Here is a 16,875-nt window from a genome sequence, read left to right as displayed (position 1 = left end):
ATAATACAGGCAGTCGTGCAATGGGAAAGATTGGCCAATCTGAAAAAATAAATAGGCTGAATAGGCGTTGTAGGCTGAAATGCGCAGACATCGGTTGTGAATGACATACCAGCCCGAGTTTGTTTTAATACGTTGAGCACATTTCTAATTTTTGCTTTTTTATTGTGATCGCTCTGTGCAGTATTTTTTGTTCTTTTTTTTCACAGGTTATATCGCTTTCTCTCTTTTTTTGTTTTTCAATATTTGTATTACACTCAATCTACCTAACGGACTACTTTACCTATTTTTGTCCGTGATATACTTTGGATCCCACCACCTCACCATACCGGGTACACCTTACTCGGATTTTACTTTGGGACACCATACTCACTCTGCACTCAAGCACTTGTTTTTGGGACACCATTTCACTCCCCTATCCCCCCTTTTTTGGTGGGATTCCTGACTATTTTATTGGTTCTCATTTTTTCTTGCCTCATATTTTTTTATTTTATTTATTTTTTTCAGATTGGCCCATCTTTCCCATTGCACGACTCTAGCTGTGCCTGTATTATTTGTATATGTTTTTTCCGTCTATAAAGTATGCTTAAAGGGACAGTCTAAAATAGAATTGTTATTGTTTTAAAAGATAGATAATCCCTTTATTACCCATTCCCCAGTTTTGCATAACCAACACAGTTATATTAATATATTTTTTTACCTCAGTGATTATCTTGTATCTAAATCTCTGCAATCTGCCCCTTTATTTCAGTTCTTTTGACAGACTTGCAGTTTAGCCAATCAGTGATGGCTCCCAGGTAACTTCATGTGCATGAGCACAGTGTTATCTATATGAAACACATGAACTAACACCCTCTAGTGGTGAAAAAACTGTTAAAATGCATTCTTAAGAGGCAGCCTTCAAGGTCTAAGAAATTAGCATATGAACCTCCTAGGTTAAGCTTTCAACTAAGGATACCAATAGAAGAAAGAAAAATTGGCGATAAAAGTAAATTGGAAAATTGTTTAAAATTACATGCCCTATCTGAATCATGAAAGTTTATTTTGGACTAGACTGTCCCTTTAAGCCAGTTTTAACTTATTAAATATCTGATTTTCACATGTAATTAGCATTTTCTCTATCTTTACGAACACACAGGGAGATTACCATCACCTCACATATATAATATGCACAGTCACTATTAGCGGTGTTCGCTATTTTATTTTTCTTTTAGTCAATTTTATCACCTTGACCTTATTGCTGCTTTTTCTATTGTCCAATTTAATGTGTTCATTACAGTAACTATTGTTGCAATACTTTATCTAACTGCTATATAATCGCATTTTAAGCTATTGCAGTTTAACCGTACTGCATTTAGTTTATCTGTATTAGATTTGCTGTCTTTATACTTATATTTTTTATTAATTTATTCTTTAAAGTATACTTAAAGGGACACTGAACCCAAAAATTTTCTTTTGTGATTCAGATAGAGCATGCAATTTTAAGCAACTTTCAAATTTACTCCTATTATCAAAGTTTCATCGTTCTCTTGCTATCATTTTATGAATAAGAAGGCATCTAAGCTTTTTTCGTGGTTCAGAACTCTGGACAGCAGTTTTGATTGGTGGATGAATTTATCCACCAATCAGCAAGGACTACCAAGGTTGTTCACCAAAAATGGGCCGGCATCTAAACTTACATTCTTGCATTTCAAATAAAGATACCAAGAGAATGAAGAACATTTGATAATAGGAGTAAACTAGAAAGTTGCTTAAAATTTCATGCTCAATCTGAATCACAAAAGAAAAAAATTGGGTTCAGTGTCCCTTTAAGCCTCACTCAGAGGTGCTCCTTCATCCTTAAATTTGCTACACACGTTCTGAACAATATTTTTAGGCTATTGTTCTTTTATGAAGTGAGCGTGAATACAGTTTTGCATCTTTGGTGCTGTCCTCTATGCACTTTTCCTATATTTAAATGCATTGTTTGTCACAAAACTATATTTATATATATTTTATTTCTTCCATTTTCTGGCCATGGGGTGGTTTATAATTTGTAAAGGAAACATCTGTCTGCCGTATGCTATGGGAAACAAATTCAGGGAAGAGTACCTGGAGATCAGTTTAAATGTAAAGTTAAAGGGACAGTAAAATCAAAAATAAATGTTTATGATTCATACAGAGCATGTCATTTTAAACAACTTTCCAATTTACTTATTTTATCGAATTTGCCTCATTCTCCTTGTATCCATTGTTGAAAAGCATACCCAGGTAGGCTCAGGAGCAGAAATGCACTACTAAGAGCTAGCTGCTGATTGGTGGCTGCACATCTTATGCCGCTTTTCATTGGCTCACCCATTATGTTCAGCTAGCTCCCAATAGTGAATTGCTGTTCCTTCAACAAAGAATACAACGGGATAAACAATAATTGGTACAAGTAAGTAAATTGGAAAGTTGCTTAAAATGTTATGCTTCATCTAAATCAGGAAAGAAAAAGTTTGGGGTTTATGTCCCTTTAAGGTAGTTGCTAGTGCTACTGCATTAAGCCACCAGTAGCAGAATTTTTATTAATTTCTAAATTTGAATGTGATCAGGAATCAAGAACAAAGTACAACTTACATATTGGTTGGCACAGGAATCAATCCACTAACAAAGACATTGCTGTATAGCTACATAATAATGTAACAGCATTGATGAACCAGCTACATTCATTTGTTTGTTTGTTTTCAAATGAATGCAAAGAATACACCAAAAATAGTGACGTTTATTATTTACATCTCTCCAAAGTTAAATGCGTATGTATGTATGTATGTATGTATGTATATATATGTATATATATATATATATATATATATATATATATATATATATATATATATATATATATATATATATATGTGTGTATATATATATACTGTGTATATATATATATATATATATATATATATATATATATATATATATATATATATATGTTTGTTTATATATATATATATATGTGTGTGTATATATATATATATACTGTGTATATATATATATATATATATGTTTGTTTATATATATATATATATATATATATATATATAAATTAAATTGTAAAGGTGGACTCAACACGTGGATCTCACTTTTACAAAATAAAGAGTTGCGCACACTTGTGTAGACTAGTTGCAGTGGTAATAATTAAACACAATGTATCTAGTCAAATATTTTTAAGATGGTATCCTAATATTTGGTAGCGGACTTCCACATAGTAAAACAATGTTAACAATAATGTAGGTAATGGTTAAACCTATATCAATAAAGAAATTCTAGGTATATATATAACATAAGCATAAAAATTAATTATTAATAAAGTAAAATATATCAAAAAAAGTCTTATCCTTCTGTTGGTATTCCAGGGGTAAGCTTGCAGAGAGATGGTTTCAGTGCTGCTCGTCAGGGAAACACTCAAGGTTCTGATTGGGTGATGTAGTACAACTGTGAATATCTAAAAAAACAAGCGTACAGAGACACCTCTCATAGTGCAAATCAATTGGGTTTATTACAAAAACATGTAAAATACATAAAAACTGTGGAAGGTAATCCTTACTCACAAATATAACCTCAATCGAATGAGGTAAGTATAGGCAATTGGATTCTCAAAGTGTCCCCACTTGTAACTTGGAAAAGCGCTTGGCTGTAGATCAGTCTCAGAATCTTGAGTTCGTTGGTAACACTTTTTTTCTTTTCCGGTGAGCTGAGCAAATCCTCGTGTGCTCAGTGAAGATAAAAGTTCACTTTTTAGAGATGTGAAGAAACGCTCTATTCAGAGCTTGAAACAACCGCTGTGGCTCCCTTTGCGATGCTCAGAGTAGCTCTTCAGCGTGTATGTCGGCAATGACGTAAGGTGTATCAGCCTCAGTACTGGGAGCGGCTCCTCTTTCCTATCCTCTCCCCCCACCAGCCAGCATGTATGTATATGTGTGTGTGTATGTACAGTATGTGTGTGTATGAGTATATATATATTTTTTGTGTTTTTTTTTTTATCATCTTCTGATCAGATGGAAAAAGAGTAAAACTACAACAAAAAGAAACTTGTGCACCAGAACAGATTTTTGACAGATAAATGTCTGAGCCAAACCCTGATTCATATAAAACATAAAAAAAGAATTGACTGCATAATAAAGATAAGGTTTTCATAACCAATATTTTCACAGTGTTTTATATTGGTCTATAAGCTAATGTAAAGAAGAATCTTTTTATGATTTTTTTAATAAAGATTATATTCTTCATTTTTGCTATAATTCTGCATTCCATGAAAATAAAACTCTATTTTTACTCCATGTATCTTTTTAATTTAATACTTTAATAAATGCAGATGTAAAAAATTTGAGTCATGAGAGGTTGTGAAAATGTTATATCTGTTGCCTAGAAACATTGGGCTTGTCATTTAAACCATTAAATGCTAATCTATGGTGCTATATATGTTTTATTTGTGTAAGAAAATAGACCCAAGTGAATTAATTAAATAAGACCGCTTTGTCCACCAAAGAAAATATTTAAAGGGACAGGAAGTCCGAAAAAAAATATTTTATGATTTGGATAGAACATACAATTTCAAACAACTTTCCAATTTACTTCTATTATCAAATTTGCTTAATTATCGTGTTATCCTTTGCTGAAGGAACAGCATTGCACTACTGGCAGCTAGCTGAACACATTTAGTTAGCCAATCACAAGAGACAAATGAGTGCAGGCACCAATCAGCAGCTAGCTCCCACTAGTGTAGAATATGTGTGTATTCCTTTTCAACAAAGGATACCAAAAGAAAAAATCACATTTGAAAATAGAAGTGAATTTAAGAGTCTTAAAAATATATGCTCTATCGGAATCATGCAAGTTTCATTTGGAATCGAATCCCATATCAGAATATTGTGCTCTTTGTTTTTTTTTTAAGTAACTACTTCAAGTCTTCAGGTCAGTAGATCAGTCACTAGAAAACATTAATGTGACTCCTCCTTTATCTTTGTGAATACTCAGAAACTGTTATTTCATTATATTAGACCCCAGACCAAATCTATAGCTCTCTTAATTTTCCAAGCCATAATTATCTCAGTCCCAAGTGTATCAGATCAGGAGAACACTCAGCTAAAAAGGGTATTGGGTGGTAGTGGATGCTAAATTTTTAAAGAAAACAAAAAGTGTGAAAAGACCTGCATGGTACATAAGAGCAAAGACCCCAGTGCCCAGTTGGTCTAACACTAGGGTAGTTTATGTAGATTTTTAATTGGATTATTTATTCACACATCACAGTTGTTCAGCTTGATGGCATTTGAATGAATGAACAAATTGATGAATATGTGGCTATAGGCATGAAATAAGATTAGATGGAAATATGTTGGCAGAAAAAAATAGGCAAAATTATCATTATCCATAAATAATGCAAAGGGTTTGGTCATTATTATTAAAGTATGGTTAATATTTATAAATGTAATTTTATCTTTGTTGTGGTTCAATAAAAAAACATAATTGAAAAGTTAGCATAAATAATCTTATATCTGCAGAGACTAAACAATTCTAAAACATGTTTGAAATTTTACAATGACCATTGAGGCCAACATTTGAAACAATGGTTCTTGGAACTCTTGGTAGTAGAGCAATCTAGTAGGCAGTTAAAGTGATTAGTGACCAACCCCATCAATGGTTTCCAAACAAAAATACCCAATGGAAATGGTACACAATATTTGCAAAATATTACATGTTGTATTAGTTTTTGTCTGTAAGTGGCATGTGCTTTGCAGAAGCCGGTTCACCAAATCAGATGTATAATTTTGTTATATGCAAACAAATAAATACAGAAGACCAACAGTGAGGTGTCAATGCCAAGCCCACAACTCAAAGATGAAAATCTTTCTTAGATCAAATAAAAAAAAAAAATGTTTAGACCTAAAGTCAGAGCTAACAGAATCAAGCTAAATTGATCACAGCTATTAGCTCTTGGACCATAATGTCAAAATTAAAACTTTTGTGACTAGGAGCAAGCAGTTTTAAAAACAGTTTAAACACTGGGGCTTAAAAAATACTTATAGGCAAATAACAGCGCTCAGCATTAGAGCAGTGAGGGTCACTTCCTAACACTTGGTGACCACAATTCACTATTTTAGAAGCCTTAAGAGCTGCACGTAAAGATATGGCTATTAAATACACACACAATATAATTCCTAAAAATGTATAGTGGCACATGACAGATTTAGGTAAATTTGCTGTGTAGACTCTGTCTCCCTATTAACTTCTGGTAACCCCAAAGTTCACAAATTTTAGTTCTGTTTCCCCCACTCCCTCAGGAACTACAAAACAATACCAAACATTTTAGATTTGCTTTTTCCTTAAAGGAACAGTCTACTCCAGAATGTGTATTGTTTAAAAAGATATATAAGCCTCTGCAGACGGCCCCCTTATTTCAGTTCGTTTGAGAGACTTGCATTTTAGCCAATCAGTGCCCTCTCATATGTAATGAGCACAATGTTATCTATATGACACACATGAACTAACACCCTCTAGCTGAGAAAAAATACATTCAGATAAGAGGCAGCCTTCAAGGGCTTAGAAATAAGTATATGTGCCTAACTAGGTTTAGCATTCAACTAAGAATACCAAGAGAACAAAGCAAATTTGATGATAAAAGTGAATTTGGAAAGTTGTTTAAAATTACCCTATCTTAATCATGAAAGTTTAATTTTGACTAGACTGTCACAAAAAATAGTGTAATGGGACACCAGGTGGCCATACTTTTAGTAGATAATTTTAATATTTCACATATAATGACAATTTAAATGTGGGTATGGCCTTGATTCTCATCTCTCTTTATTCTTCATAAGACTAGCACCTAGGGTTACCAGGTTCCAGTATTCAACCTACTTTTAAAGCACTCTTAAGTGTCAGCTAATGTACAGGCTTCCTAAGTCTCCATGCATTACAAATATGTAGTAACTCTATGCATTTTCTTTTATATATGTTACAGGTAGTAAAGGGGGGCCTTAAATATTTGCTGTATGTGTGCTTTGGGCACAAGGGGGTCAAACCACGACTGTGTGCGTGTGTTAATAGGAACCAAGGGGATAACGTGATTGCTCAGTTGAGAACAATATACCCAGAGGTGTGTAAAAGTCTTGCAACACCTGCCTCTACATTGAATTCAACCTCTTTGAATAAAAAAAAATATATAATAGAAAATAATTTAAAGGTCATTTAATGTAGATTTCAAATCTGACCTTAAAATTATATAACTTAAAAAAATTATTATGAGATGAAAGTGAAGAGCATGTGTGGGGGAAAAAGCATTTGTTTCTTATAAAAAATATGTTATATATCATTTTTTACAGATAAGTTTGACATTTTATAATGAAGTAGCAGATAATGAATAAAATGGAGATATATGGACTTGTTTTTTTTTAACTAAGCCAATAGAAATCACTCAATGCCATCTGTGTCTTATACTTTCAAATAACTTGTTACTTTCTTCTTTGACATTTTCACACTTCGTTTCCTCCAAAAGTTCCCAATAGGGTTAAAATTAGGCTATTGGGCAGACCAATCCAGACAAGGGGCATTGTCATCCTGGAACATGAAGTCACTACTACACGTGAAAAAGTCAGCAGCACTAGGAAGCACTTTATCGGTTGGGACATTTAATATACTTGCTTGCATTCATTATTACGTCAACAATGCACAGTCTCCCAATGCCAGATGGAGCCATACAAAAGCAAATCATTACAGATGTTGGGTACTTCAAGGTTCTCTTTGTGCAATTTGGCTTGAATTCTTCACCAGGATACCTCCTGACATATGAGGTATCATTATTTGCTGCAATAAAAAAGGTTGACTCACTAAATAAAACTTTTTCCCAGTCAACTCTTGACCAATGTCTATGTTGCTTAGATCACAGTAGACAAGCTTTTTGCTGGCATTCTGACAGTAGAGGCTTCCTCCTTGCTTTACAGCCTCTGAGTCCAAAGGAAAGTAGTCAGTGATGGACTGTTCAAGCAGATCAGGTCACAGAATTACTCTCTGACCATTCTCTTGCCAGTGTAATCCAAGGTAGGAAGACAGCACACCCTCCAGAGAGGGGCACGGAAAGACACTAACCTGGTCTCAACTGCACTGTGAAAATTCAAATGTTTTCCAACCACCAATTCTTTAAAATACCTTTATTCCTTAAGCAGGGTCCATAGGTGTAAACATACAAACAACAACATTTCAAGCCGCATTAGGCTCTTAGTCATGCCATGATATGAATAAGAGCCTATTGCAGGCTTGAAACGTTGTTGTTTGTATGTTTACATCTATGGGCCCTGCTTAAGGAATAAAGGTATTTTAAAGAATTGGTGGCTGGAAAAAGTTTGAATTTTCACATTCTCTTGCCAGCTCAGGAGATGTCAGCATCCTCTTTGAGTGGTAAAGTCTCTTAAGCACTTTGTTGTCTCTTTCCAATGAGCATGGCGTGTTTGATTGTGTTTACAATGAGCAAGGAATCCTATTTCTTTATGATGCTGGATTAATCTTGAAACAGTAATATAGTAATATGCTGACAATTCACTTTTAAAGCAATTTAGTGGAGAAAAAGTCCTTCTCTTTGCAAAGTTATGATAGCGTAACGATCAGCAACAGATAACTTCTTTCACAACATCTTAACTATCAAGTTAATAAGTTGTGGGCTTTTATATTGGCTCACAGAGAGTTGGAAAGTAACCAATAATAGTGCAGAAACCCTAAGTTGTGATTGGCTGTAAAGTTACGGCCTCTGATTGGTTATTACAACTTAATACTCAATCTCCTTTTATTTAGTATACAATTTATTTTCTATTGTTATATTTTTTATTTCGATTCAAAGATGTTGAATTCCATTTAACGGCATTTGTTGCAAGATGTTTGCCCACCCCTGTACAGGGTGGGCTCAATGGTTGGATGCTAAGGTTTAGCTTTATGGGGGTCATTGTGAGACCCCACCTACCAACTGTGCCCAGTCATCTATAGTTTATCTGCTATTTTATGGAGCATTACCGGCAACCCTACTAGCACTTTTTATTCCCAAGAAGACTTCTAGGTATTGTGACTTGATATGCTTTACTCTTTCATTATCTATTGAATATCACTGCTTTGCCTTTAGAAAATCATCTGTCAATGTCTTTTAATTACTTCCCTCACGGAAGGGAAAGAAAAACAGTTCATCAATTGTTGTTAATTATCTGATGAAACACCTAGCATATATGACATAATATTAAATGATGAATGTATTATTTTGGATACATCATTAATATTTATCATACCTGAGATAAATATCACTAAACTGTACATAAATCAATATACAGTGTGGAAAATTGATCTTACTTAAGATAAGTACAACAACTTGATAAATATTTCCTTTTCATCAGTCTTCATATCAAACAGTCTGTTGATATTTAGTGATGGAGTTAAATGGACACACTAAAGTACAATTTTCAAGCACTAATTCATTATTATGAAAATACTGCAATTATATTTATGAAAACAACAATTTTAATAGAAGATGAAAAACAATGATTTGTTTCTTGAGATTGATTTAAGATGACCATTTGTCTGTATTTCACTTAATAGAAGGATACAGTCACAGGTCTTTTTCAATATATACAGATTAGAGAGTTAGAAGGTAAATACAAACACATTCCAGAAGTCATTTAGTGCCAGGTGTAACACCTATTGCAGAAATGTGTTAATAATTGATCATCTATGTTATAGCTGAAAGGGCTGGTTCAGAAGATTGACTTTGGTAGGGGGCAAACTCATGTACTGCAGAGGAACTCAAGGGTCATGAGTGTTTCATGGTCAGGGTGGAAGGAGTTGAGTGGTCTGAGGGCATTACTAAGCTCTTTGGAGGTGGGGCTACATGCTCTGGGGCGTGGCCACTGTCGTGCTTCATGTGCATGAGCAGCTTTACCACATCCTCTTTGGCAACAAGTAACTATTATTTGATTTGCTGTGCAGCTAAGACAGAAAAAAATAACAGAAAAAAATAATGTAAACTAAGGGACTGACTTTGAAGCTTTAGAAAATATGCAATGCATTTCTACAAAAAGTGTTCATACAAATTTCTTAGCCTTTATTAAAGGGATAGTCTACACCAGAATTGGTATTGTTTAAAAAGATAGATAATCCCATTATTAGCCATTCCCTAGTTTTGCACAATCAACACAGTTATATAATACACTTCTTACCTCTGTGATTGCCTTGTATCTAAGCATATGCAATCTGCCCCCTCATTTCAGTTCTTTTGACAGACATCCATTTGAGCCAATTAGAGCTGGCTCACCTGAACTCCACGTACATGAGCACAATGTTATCTATATGACACACATGAACTAACACCCTCTAGTGGTGAAAAATTGACAACATGCCCTGAGAGAAGAGGCAGCCTTCAAGGACTTAGAAATTAGCATATGAACCTCCTTGGTTTAGCTTTCAACTTAGAATGCCAAGAGAACAAAGCATAATTGGTGATAAAAGTAAATTGGAAAATTGTTTAAAATTACATTCTCTATCTGAATCATGAAAGTTTATTTTGGACTAGACTGTCCCTTTAACTGAACTGATGATCAGCATTATAAGCTTTGCTGGTGCTTGTAGTCCAATGTAATTTAAAAAAAAAAAAACATATTTCTTTTTTTATTCCTTTGGAAGATCTGGCATTAAATGCTACAGTTAACGATCTGTTGTTCTGCAGGTGGAATTAGCTAAAGAAGAAAAGTGTGAATTCTTCCCCTTCCTTTCACCTCGCAAGGTTATCTTGAAAGGTGGGAAAATTAGTGGGATGGAATTTGTTCGAACAGAGCAGGATGAAGAAGGAAATTGGATTGAGGATGAAGATCAGATTGTTCACTTGAAAGCAGAAGTGATTATTAGTGCATTTGGCTCTGTGTTGAGTGATCCTGCAGGTAATATTTTGTATTGTCTTTGTTATTACTAATGCTAAAAAATGTAACCTTTGGAAATGTAGATACCAACAAAAATGTAATAGTTTTTAAGAAAATACACTCAGAACATTTTTAAAGGGGATTTAACTGACCATTTCATTCATTATAAAATGTTTAATTATGAATAATTTAAAAGCTTTGCAATTTATTTTCATTGTTAATAATTAAGAACATGTGACTGTCATTCTGTTTAGTTATTTATCTTACAGAAAAAATTTTTTTCCATGTATCTTTGTGTCTGCTAAATAGATATTTATTATAAAAAAAGCAAGTTTTAGCAATTTACATAATGCTTTGAGTTACACTTGCTGATTAGCTGATCTGGTTCTATTTTTTATGGGGCATTTCATTTTGAAATGGTATGTCCCTTTAAGGTCCCAATATACACATTTTTTAAGTATATCAAACCCAACCAAATCAAGTTCAAAGCACATAAATAAATTAAATATCTAAACGAATATGAAAAGCCACAACCCTATAGTAATTCTTTTTTTTTAGAAAAAACAGAATTTATGCTTACCTGATAAATTTCTTTCTCTTGTGATGTATCGAGTCCACAGATTCATCCATACTTGTGGGATATTCTCCTTCCCAACAGGAAGTGGCAGAGAGAGCACCCTCAGCAGAGCTGTCTATATAGCTCCTCCCTTAGCTCCAACCCCAGTCATTCGTCTGAAGGCTAGGAAGAAAAAGGAGAAACTATAGGGTGCATTGGTAACTGAAGTTTTTTTAAAAAAAATAAAAATATACTACCTGTCTTAAATAGACATGGCGGGCCGTGGACTCGATACATCACAAGAGAAAGAAATGTATCAGGTAAGCATAAATTCTGTTTTCTCTTGTAAGATGTATCGAGTCCACGGATTCATCCATACTTGTGGGATACCAATACCAAAGCTTTAGGACACGGATGAAGGGAGGGACAAGACAGGTACCTTAAATGGAAGGCACCACTGCTTGTAGAACCTTTCTCCCAAAAATAGCCTCCGAAGAAGCAAAAGTATCGAATTTGTAAAATTTGGAAAAAGTATGAAGCGAAGACCAAGTCGCCGCCTTACAAATCTGTTCAACAGAAGCCTCATTTTTAAAAGCCCATGTGGAAGCCACTGCTCTAGTAGAATGAGCAGTAATTCTTTCAGGAGGCTGCTGGCCAGCAGTCTCATAATCCATATGGATGATGCTTTTCAGCCAAAAAGAAAGAGAGGTAGCCGTTGCCTTTTGACCTCTCCGCTTACCAGAATAGACAACAAACAATGAAGATGTTTGACGGAAATCTTTGGTTGCTTGTAAGTAGAACTTTAAAGCACAAACCACATCAAGATTGTGCAACAGACGTTCCTTCTTTGAAGAAGGATTAGGACACAGCGAAGGAACAACAATTTCCTGATTGATATTCCTATTAGAAACAACCTTAATAAGGAATCCAGGTTTGGTATGTAAAACCACCTTATCTGCATGGAAAACAAGATAAGGTGAGTCACACTGTAAAGCAGATAACTCAGAAACTCTTCGAGCCGAAGAGATAGCTACTAAAAACAAAACTTTCCAAAATAGAAGCTTAATATCTATGGAATGCATAGGTTCAAACAGAACCCCTTGAAGAACTTTAAGAACCAAATTTAGGCTCCATGGCAGAGCAACAGGTTTAAATACAGGCTTGATCCTGACCAAGGCCTGACTAAACGCTTGAACGTCTGGGACATCTGCCAGACATTTGTGTAAAAGAATAGACAAAGCAGATATTTGTCCCTTAGAACTAGCTGATAATCCCTTCTCCAATCCTTCTTGGAGAAAGGACAAAATTCTAGGAATCCTAATCTTACTCCATGAGTAACCCTTGGATTCACACCAACAAAGATATTTGTGCCAAATCTTATGATAGATTTTCCTGGTGATAGGCTCTCTAGCCTGAATCAGGGTATCAATGACCGACTCAGAGAAACCACGCTTTGATAGAATCAGGCGTTCAATCTCCAAGCAGTCAGACGCAGAGAAATTAGATTTGGATGCTTGAACGGACCTTGGATTAGAAGGTCCTGCCTCATTGCCAGAATCCACGGTGGAACAGATGACATGTCCACCAGGTCTGCATACCAAGTCCTGCGTGGCCACGCAGGCGCTATCAGAATCACCGAAGCTCTCTCCTGCTTGATTCTGGCAACCAGACGTGGGAGGAAAGGAAACGGTGGAAATACATAAGCCAGATTGAAGGAGCCATTTGGAAAGCAGCATCTGTAATGAATGAATTAGCCAACTTAAGGGCCTTAATTCTATCCATAATATCCTCTAATGGAGTCTCCACCTGGAGAGCCTCTTCTAGGGCCTCCAACCAGAAGCAGCTGCAGTAGTTACAGGAACAATGCATGCAATAGGTTGGAGAAGAAAACCTTGATGAGCAAAAAATTTCTTTAGGAGACCCTCTAATTTTTTATTTTTAGATTTTGATGACACATCAGCAGACAGACCAGGACTTAAGCCATTATGCTTTATGTGCTAAAATGGCAAAACCTGAATTATTTGCCGCTAATTTTAAATAAACAATTAACCCCTTAATGTAAAAACCGGATTGAAAAAACTTCAAAACTGGTAAAATAACTGCTGTGGCGCCTACCTGCCCTTTAGGAACAGCCCTCAAATACAGCAGGAACCTCTGGAGAAGTAGCTGGATGCTTCTGAGGTAAAGTTAACTAGGCTCCTCCCACCTCACTCAATGTTATGGGGCCTAAAAGAAACACCACAGAGTGTTTCTTAAACTAGCTTGTGGGTTAATAACCCTTAAACAAGCCACAAAGACCCCTTAAAGTCCCTCAAAAAATGTTATATTTGCAATTGAACCAAAACGTTTTTTCCTATCGGTGTCACCAGTAACTATGAGCCCTTTATGCAAGCTTGGATTCCTCTTTTACTGAATAGAGCTTACCTTTCCCTCATGGGGATATTGCCAGCCTTTTCTAGAAATAACAGTCTGTCTAGAACAAAATAGACTGAACATACCTTAATGCAGTTTAGCCTGCAAACTGTTCCCCCAACTGAAGTTTTCCTGTACTCTTCAGCCCTTGTGAGAACAGCAGTGGATCTTAGTTACAAAATGCTAGGATCATCATCCTCCTTGCAGAAATCTTCATCCCTTTTCTGCTAGAGAGTAAATAATACAAACCAGTACCATTTAAAATAACAAACTTTTGCTTGAGAAAATAAAAACTAACATTTTTGTCACCACACTCACTTTGCCCTTCCTAGCAGTTAAGCAGGCAGAGAGAATGACTGGGGGTGGAGCTAAGGGAGGAGCTATATAGACAGCTCTGCTGTGGGTGCTCTCTCTGCCACTTCCTGTTGGGAAGGAGAATATCCCACAAGTATGGATGAATCCGTGGACTCGATACATCTTACAAGAGAAACATATATTTGTTTTCTAGAAGCTTACAGCTCCATCATCCTTTTTAACCCCTTAACGACATGAGTCGTACAGGGTACGTCGCACACAACCTGGTCTTTAAAGACCAGCAATGTACCCTGTACGACTTTGGGGATTAAAGTGGCTGGAAGTGATCCTGATCGCTTTACAGTTATTGCAGTGATGCCTCAATATCGAGGTATCCTGCAATAACATTTTTCCCCCATCTGATGCAGAGAGAGCCACTCTGTGGCCCTCTCTGCACCGGCATCGATGGCCGCAATCGTTGGTGGGTGGGAGCCGACGTGGGAGGCGGGTGGGCAGCCATCGATGGAAGATTGAAGAGAGAGGGGGCGGGGTTGTCGGGAGCGTGCACGGGGAGCGGCGGGCTGGCGTGTACACGGGGAGGGAGTGGGTGGGAACCGCTATACTACAGAAAAAAGTTGATTGATAAGTGGGAGACGGGGGGAGCAGCAGACAATGTTAATTGTAAGGGATCTGGGAGGGGTGGTGGTTTGTCTATGGGGGGGAAGCTACACTACAGAATAAAAATAAAAAAACATTAAAAAAGGCTTTTTTTTTTAAACTGAGTACTGGCAGACAGTTATTGCAGGATACCTCGATATTGAGGCATCACTGCAATTTTTTTTTCTTTCATGATTCAGATAGAGCATGCAATTTTAAGCAACTTTCTAATTTACTTCTATTATCAATTTTTCTTCATTCTCTTGCTATCTTTATTTGAAAAAGAAGGCATCTATGCTAAGGAGCCAGCAAATGTTTGGTTCAGACCATGGACAGCACTTGTTTATTGGTGCTGTCCAATCAGCAAGGACAACTTTATTATTATTATTATTATTTTATTATCAGGTATTTGTAGAGCGCCAACAGATTCTGCAGCGCTGTAAACATAGTCGGTGTACAGGATAGCTTTTGTAGGGGTCAAGTGGGTAGAGGGCCCTGCCGAGAGTTTCACAGTTGTAGTCGGCTCTTATGAAGCGATCTGCAAACAGCTGGGCCCATAGGCTTACATTCTAAGGGGTTCAAGGGGAAAGCAATGGCGTTAGGAAAGGTTAGTGTTGGTTGTATGCATCCCTGAATAGTAGAGTGTTTACGGACTGCTTGAAGCTGTTAAAACTAGGGGAGAGTCTTATGGAGCGAGGCAGGGAATTCCACAAGCTGGGGGCCAGTCTGGAGAAGTTCTGTAAATGGGAATGTGAGGAAGTAACAAGAGAGGAGGAGATCCTGAGCTGATCGAAGGGGACAGGAGGGAGACTATCTAGAGACAAGTTCTGAGATGTAGGGGGGAGCAGTGCAGTTGAGAGCTTTATATGTCAGGGTGAGAATTTTATGTTTAATCCTAGAGGCAAGAGGAAGCCAGTGAAGGGATTGGCAGAGAGGTGCAGCAGATGAAGAGCGACGAGTAAGGAAGATGATCCTGGCAGAGGCATTCATAATGGATTGTAAAGGAGCTATGCGGCAGCTAGGTAGACCAGAGAGGACGGAGTTGCAGTAGTCGAGGCAGGAAAGGATGAGAGAGTGGATTAAAATCTTGGTTGTATCTTGTGTAAGGAAATGTCTAATTTTAGCAATGTTTTTAAGGTGGAAGCGGCAGGCTTTAGCCAAGGACTGAATGTGAGGAGTGAAGGAAAGATCTGAGTCAAGTGTGACCCCAAGACATCGGGCAAGCGGGGTAGGGGTAATGATGGAATTATCAACAGTTATAGAAATTTTGGGGGTGGAGACATTGGAAGAAGGGGGAAAAATAAGGAGTTCAGTTTTGGAGAGATTTAGCTTAAGGTAGTGAGAGGATATCCAAGATGAGATGTGAGAAAGACAGTTAGTGACACAGGTTAGTAAGGAAGGACAACCCAGGTTGTTCACCAAAAATGGTCCGGCATCTAAACTTACATTCTTGCCTTTCAAATAAACATACCAAGAGAATGAAGAAAATTTGATAACAGGAGTAAATTAGAAAGTTGCTTAAGATTGCATGCTCTATCTGAATCACAAAAGAAAAAAATTGGGTTCAATGTCCCTTTAACAAAAGCTTGTGAACTGATTTTAATAGAAATGAGAAACCAATGTTCCAATTTGGAAACTCGGACACAGTATAGTAATGCATGCAGACATAACTGTGTTGCTGCATATCATGTATGATTTGTAAACATTTCTTTTTCATTCTCCGTACATAGACTTTTTAATATTTTAAAGATGTTTTGTTTTATGCTATGACAGTTGCAGGCTGTATCTCTTCAATTTTTTTAATCAATTTGGGAAAGTGTGACCCACTTGTATTTCAGTATTTTTTTTTCAAATTTTTTAATGTTATCTGTGGCTAAAGTGAACCTATTTTCTGTTCATGCAAAAAAGAAATTGGGCTGTCCTGAAGTGCATTTAATTTGTAACCACATTCATTTATTTGTTTTAAGTCAATAGAACACCATATGAAAACCAACCATTTTTGTTTATGTTTGACTTGTGTTTATCAGTCTGTTTTTTTACACTATAGTGCATATT

The 16,875-nt window shown here is 36.2% G+C and overlaps 1 protein-coding gene across 1 annotated transcript in view; it reads left to right on the top strand.

Moving 5' to 3' along the window:
- Window positions 1-16,875, top strand: part of DPYD (dihydropyrimidine dehydrogenase) — a 1,643,387-nt gene that overhangs the window by 769,614 nt on the left and 856,898 nt on the right. The window contains exon 11 of the mRNA XM_053694067.1: window positions 10,712-10,922. Within this exon, the coding sequence (XP_053550042.1) occupies window positions 10,712-10,922 (211 nt within the window). The remainder of the gene's footprint in view (window positions 1-10,711; window positions 10,923-16,875) is intronic.

The sequence above is a fragment of the Bombina bombina genome, chromosome 10 (genome assembly GCF_027579735.1).
Source record: "Bombina bombina isolate aBomBom1 chromosome 10, aBomBom1.pri, whole genome shotgun sequence".
In the NCBI taxonomy this organism is placed as follows: domain Eukaryota; kingdom Metazoa; phylum Chordata; class Amphibia; order Anura; family Bombinatoridae; genus Bombina; species Bombina bombina.
The sequence above is the reverse complement of the archived record's forward strand: the minus strand, read 5'-3'. Positions and strand labels throughout refer to the sequence as shown.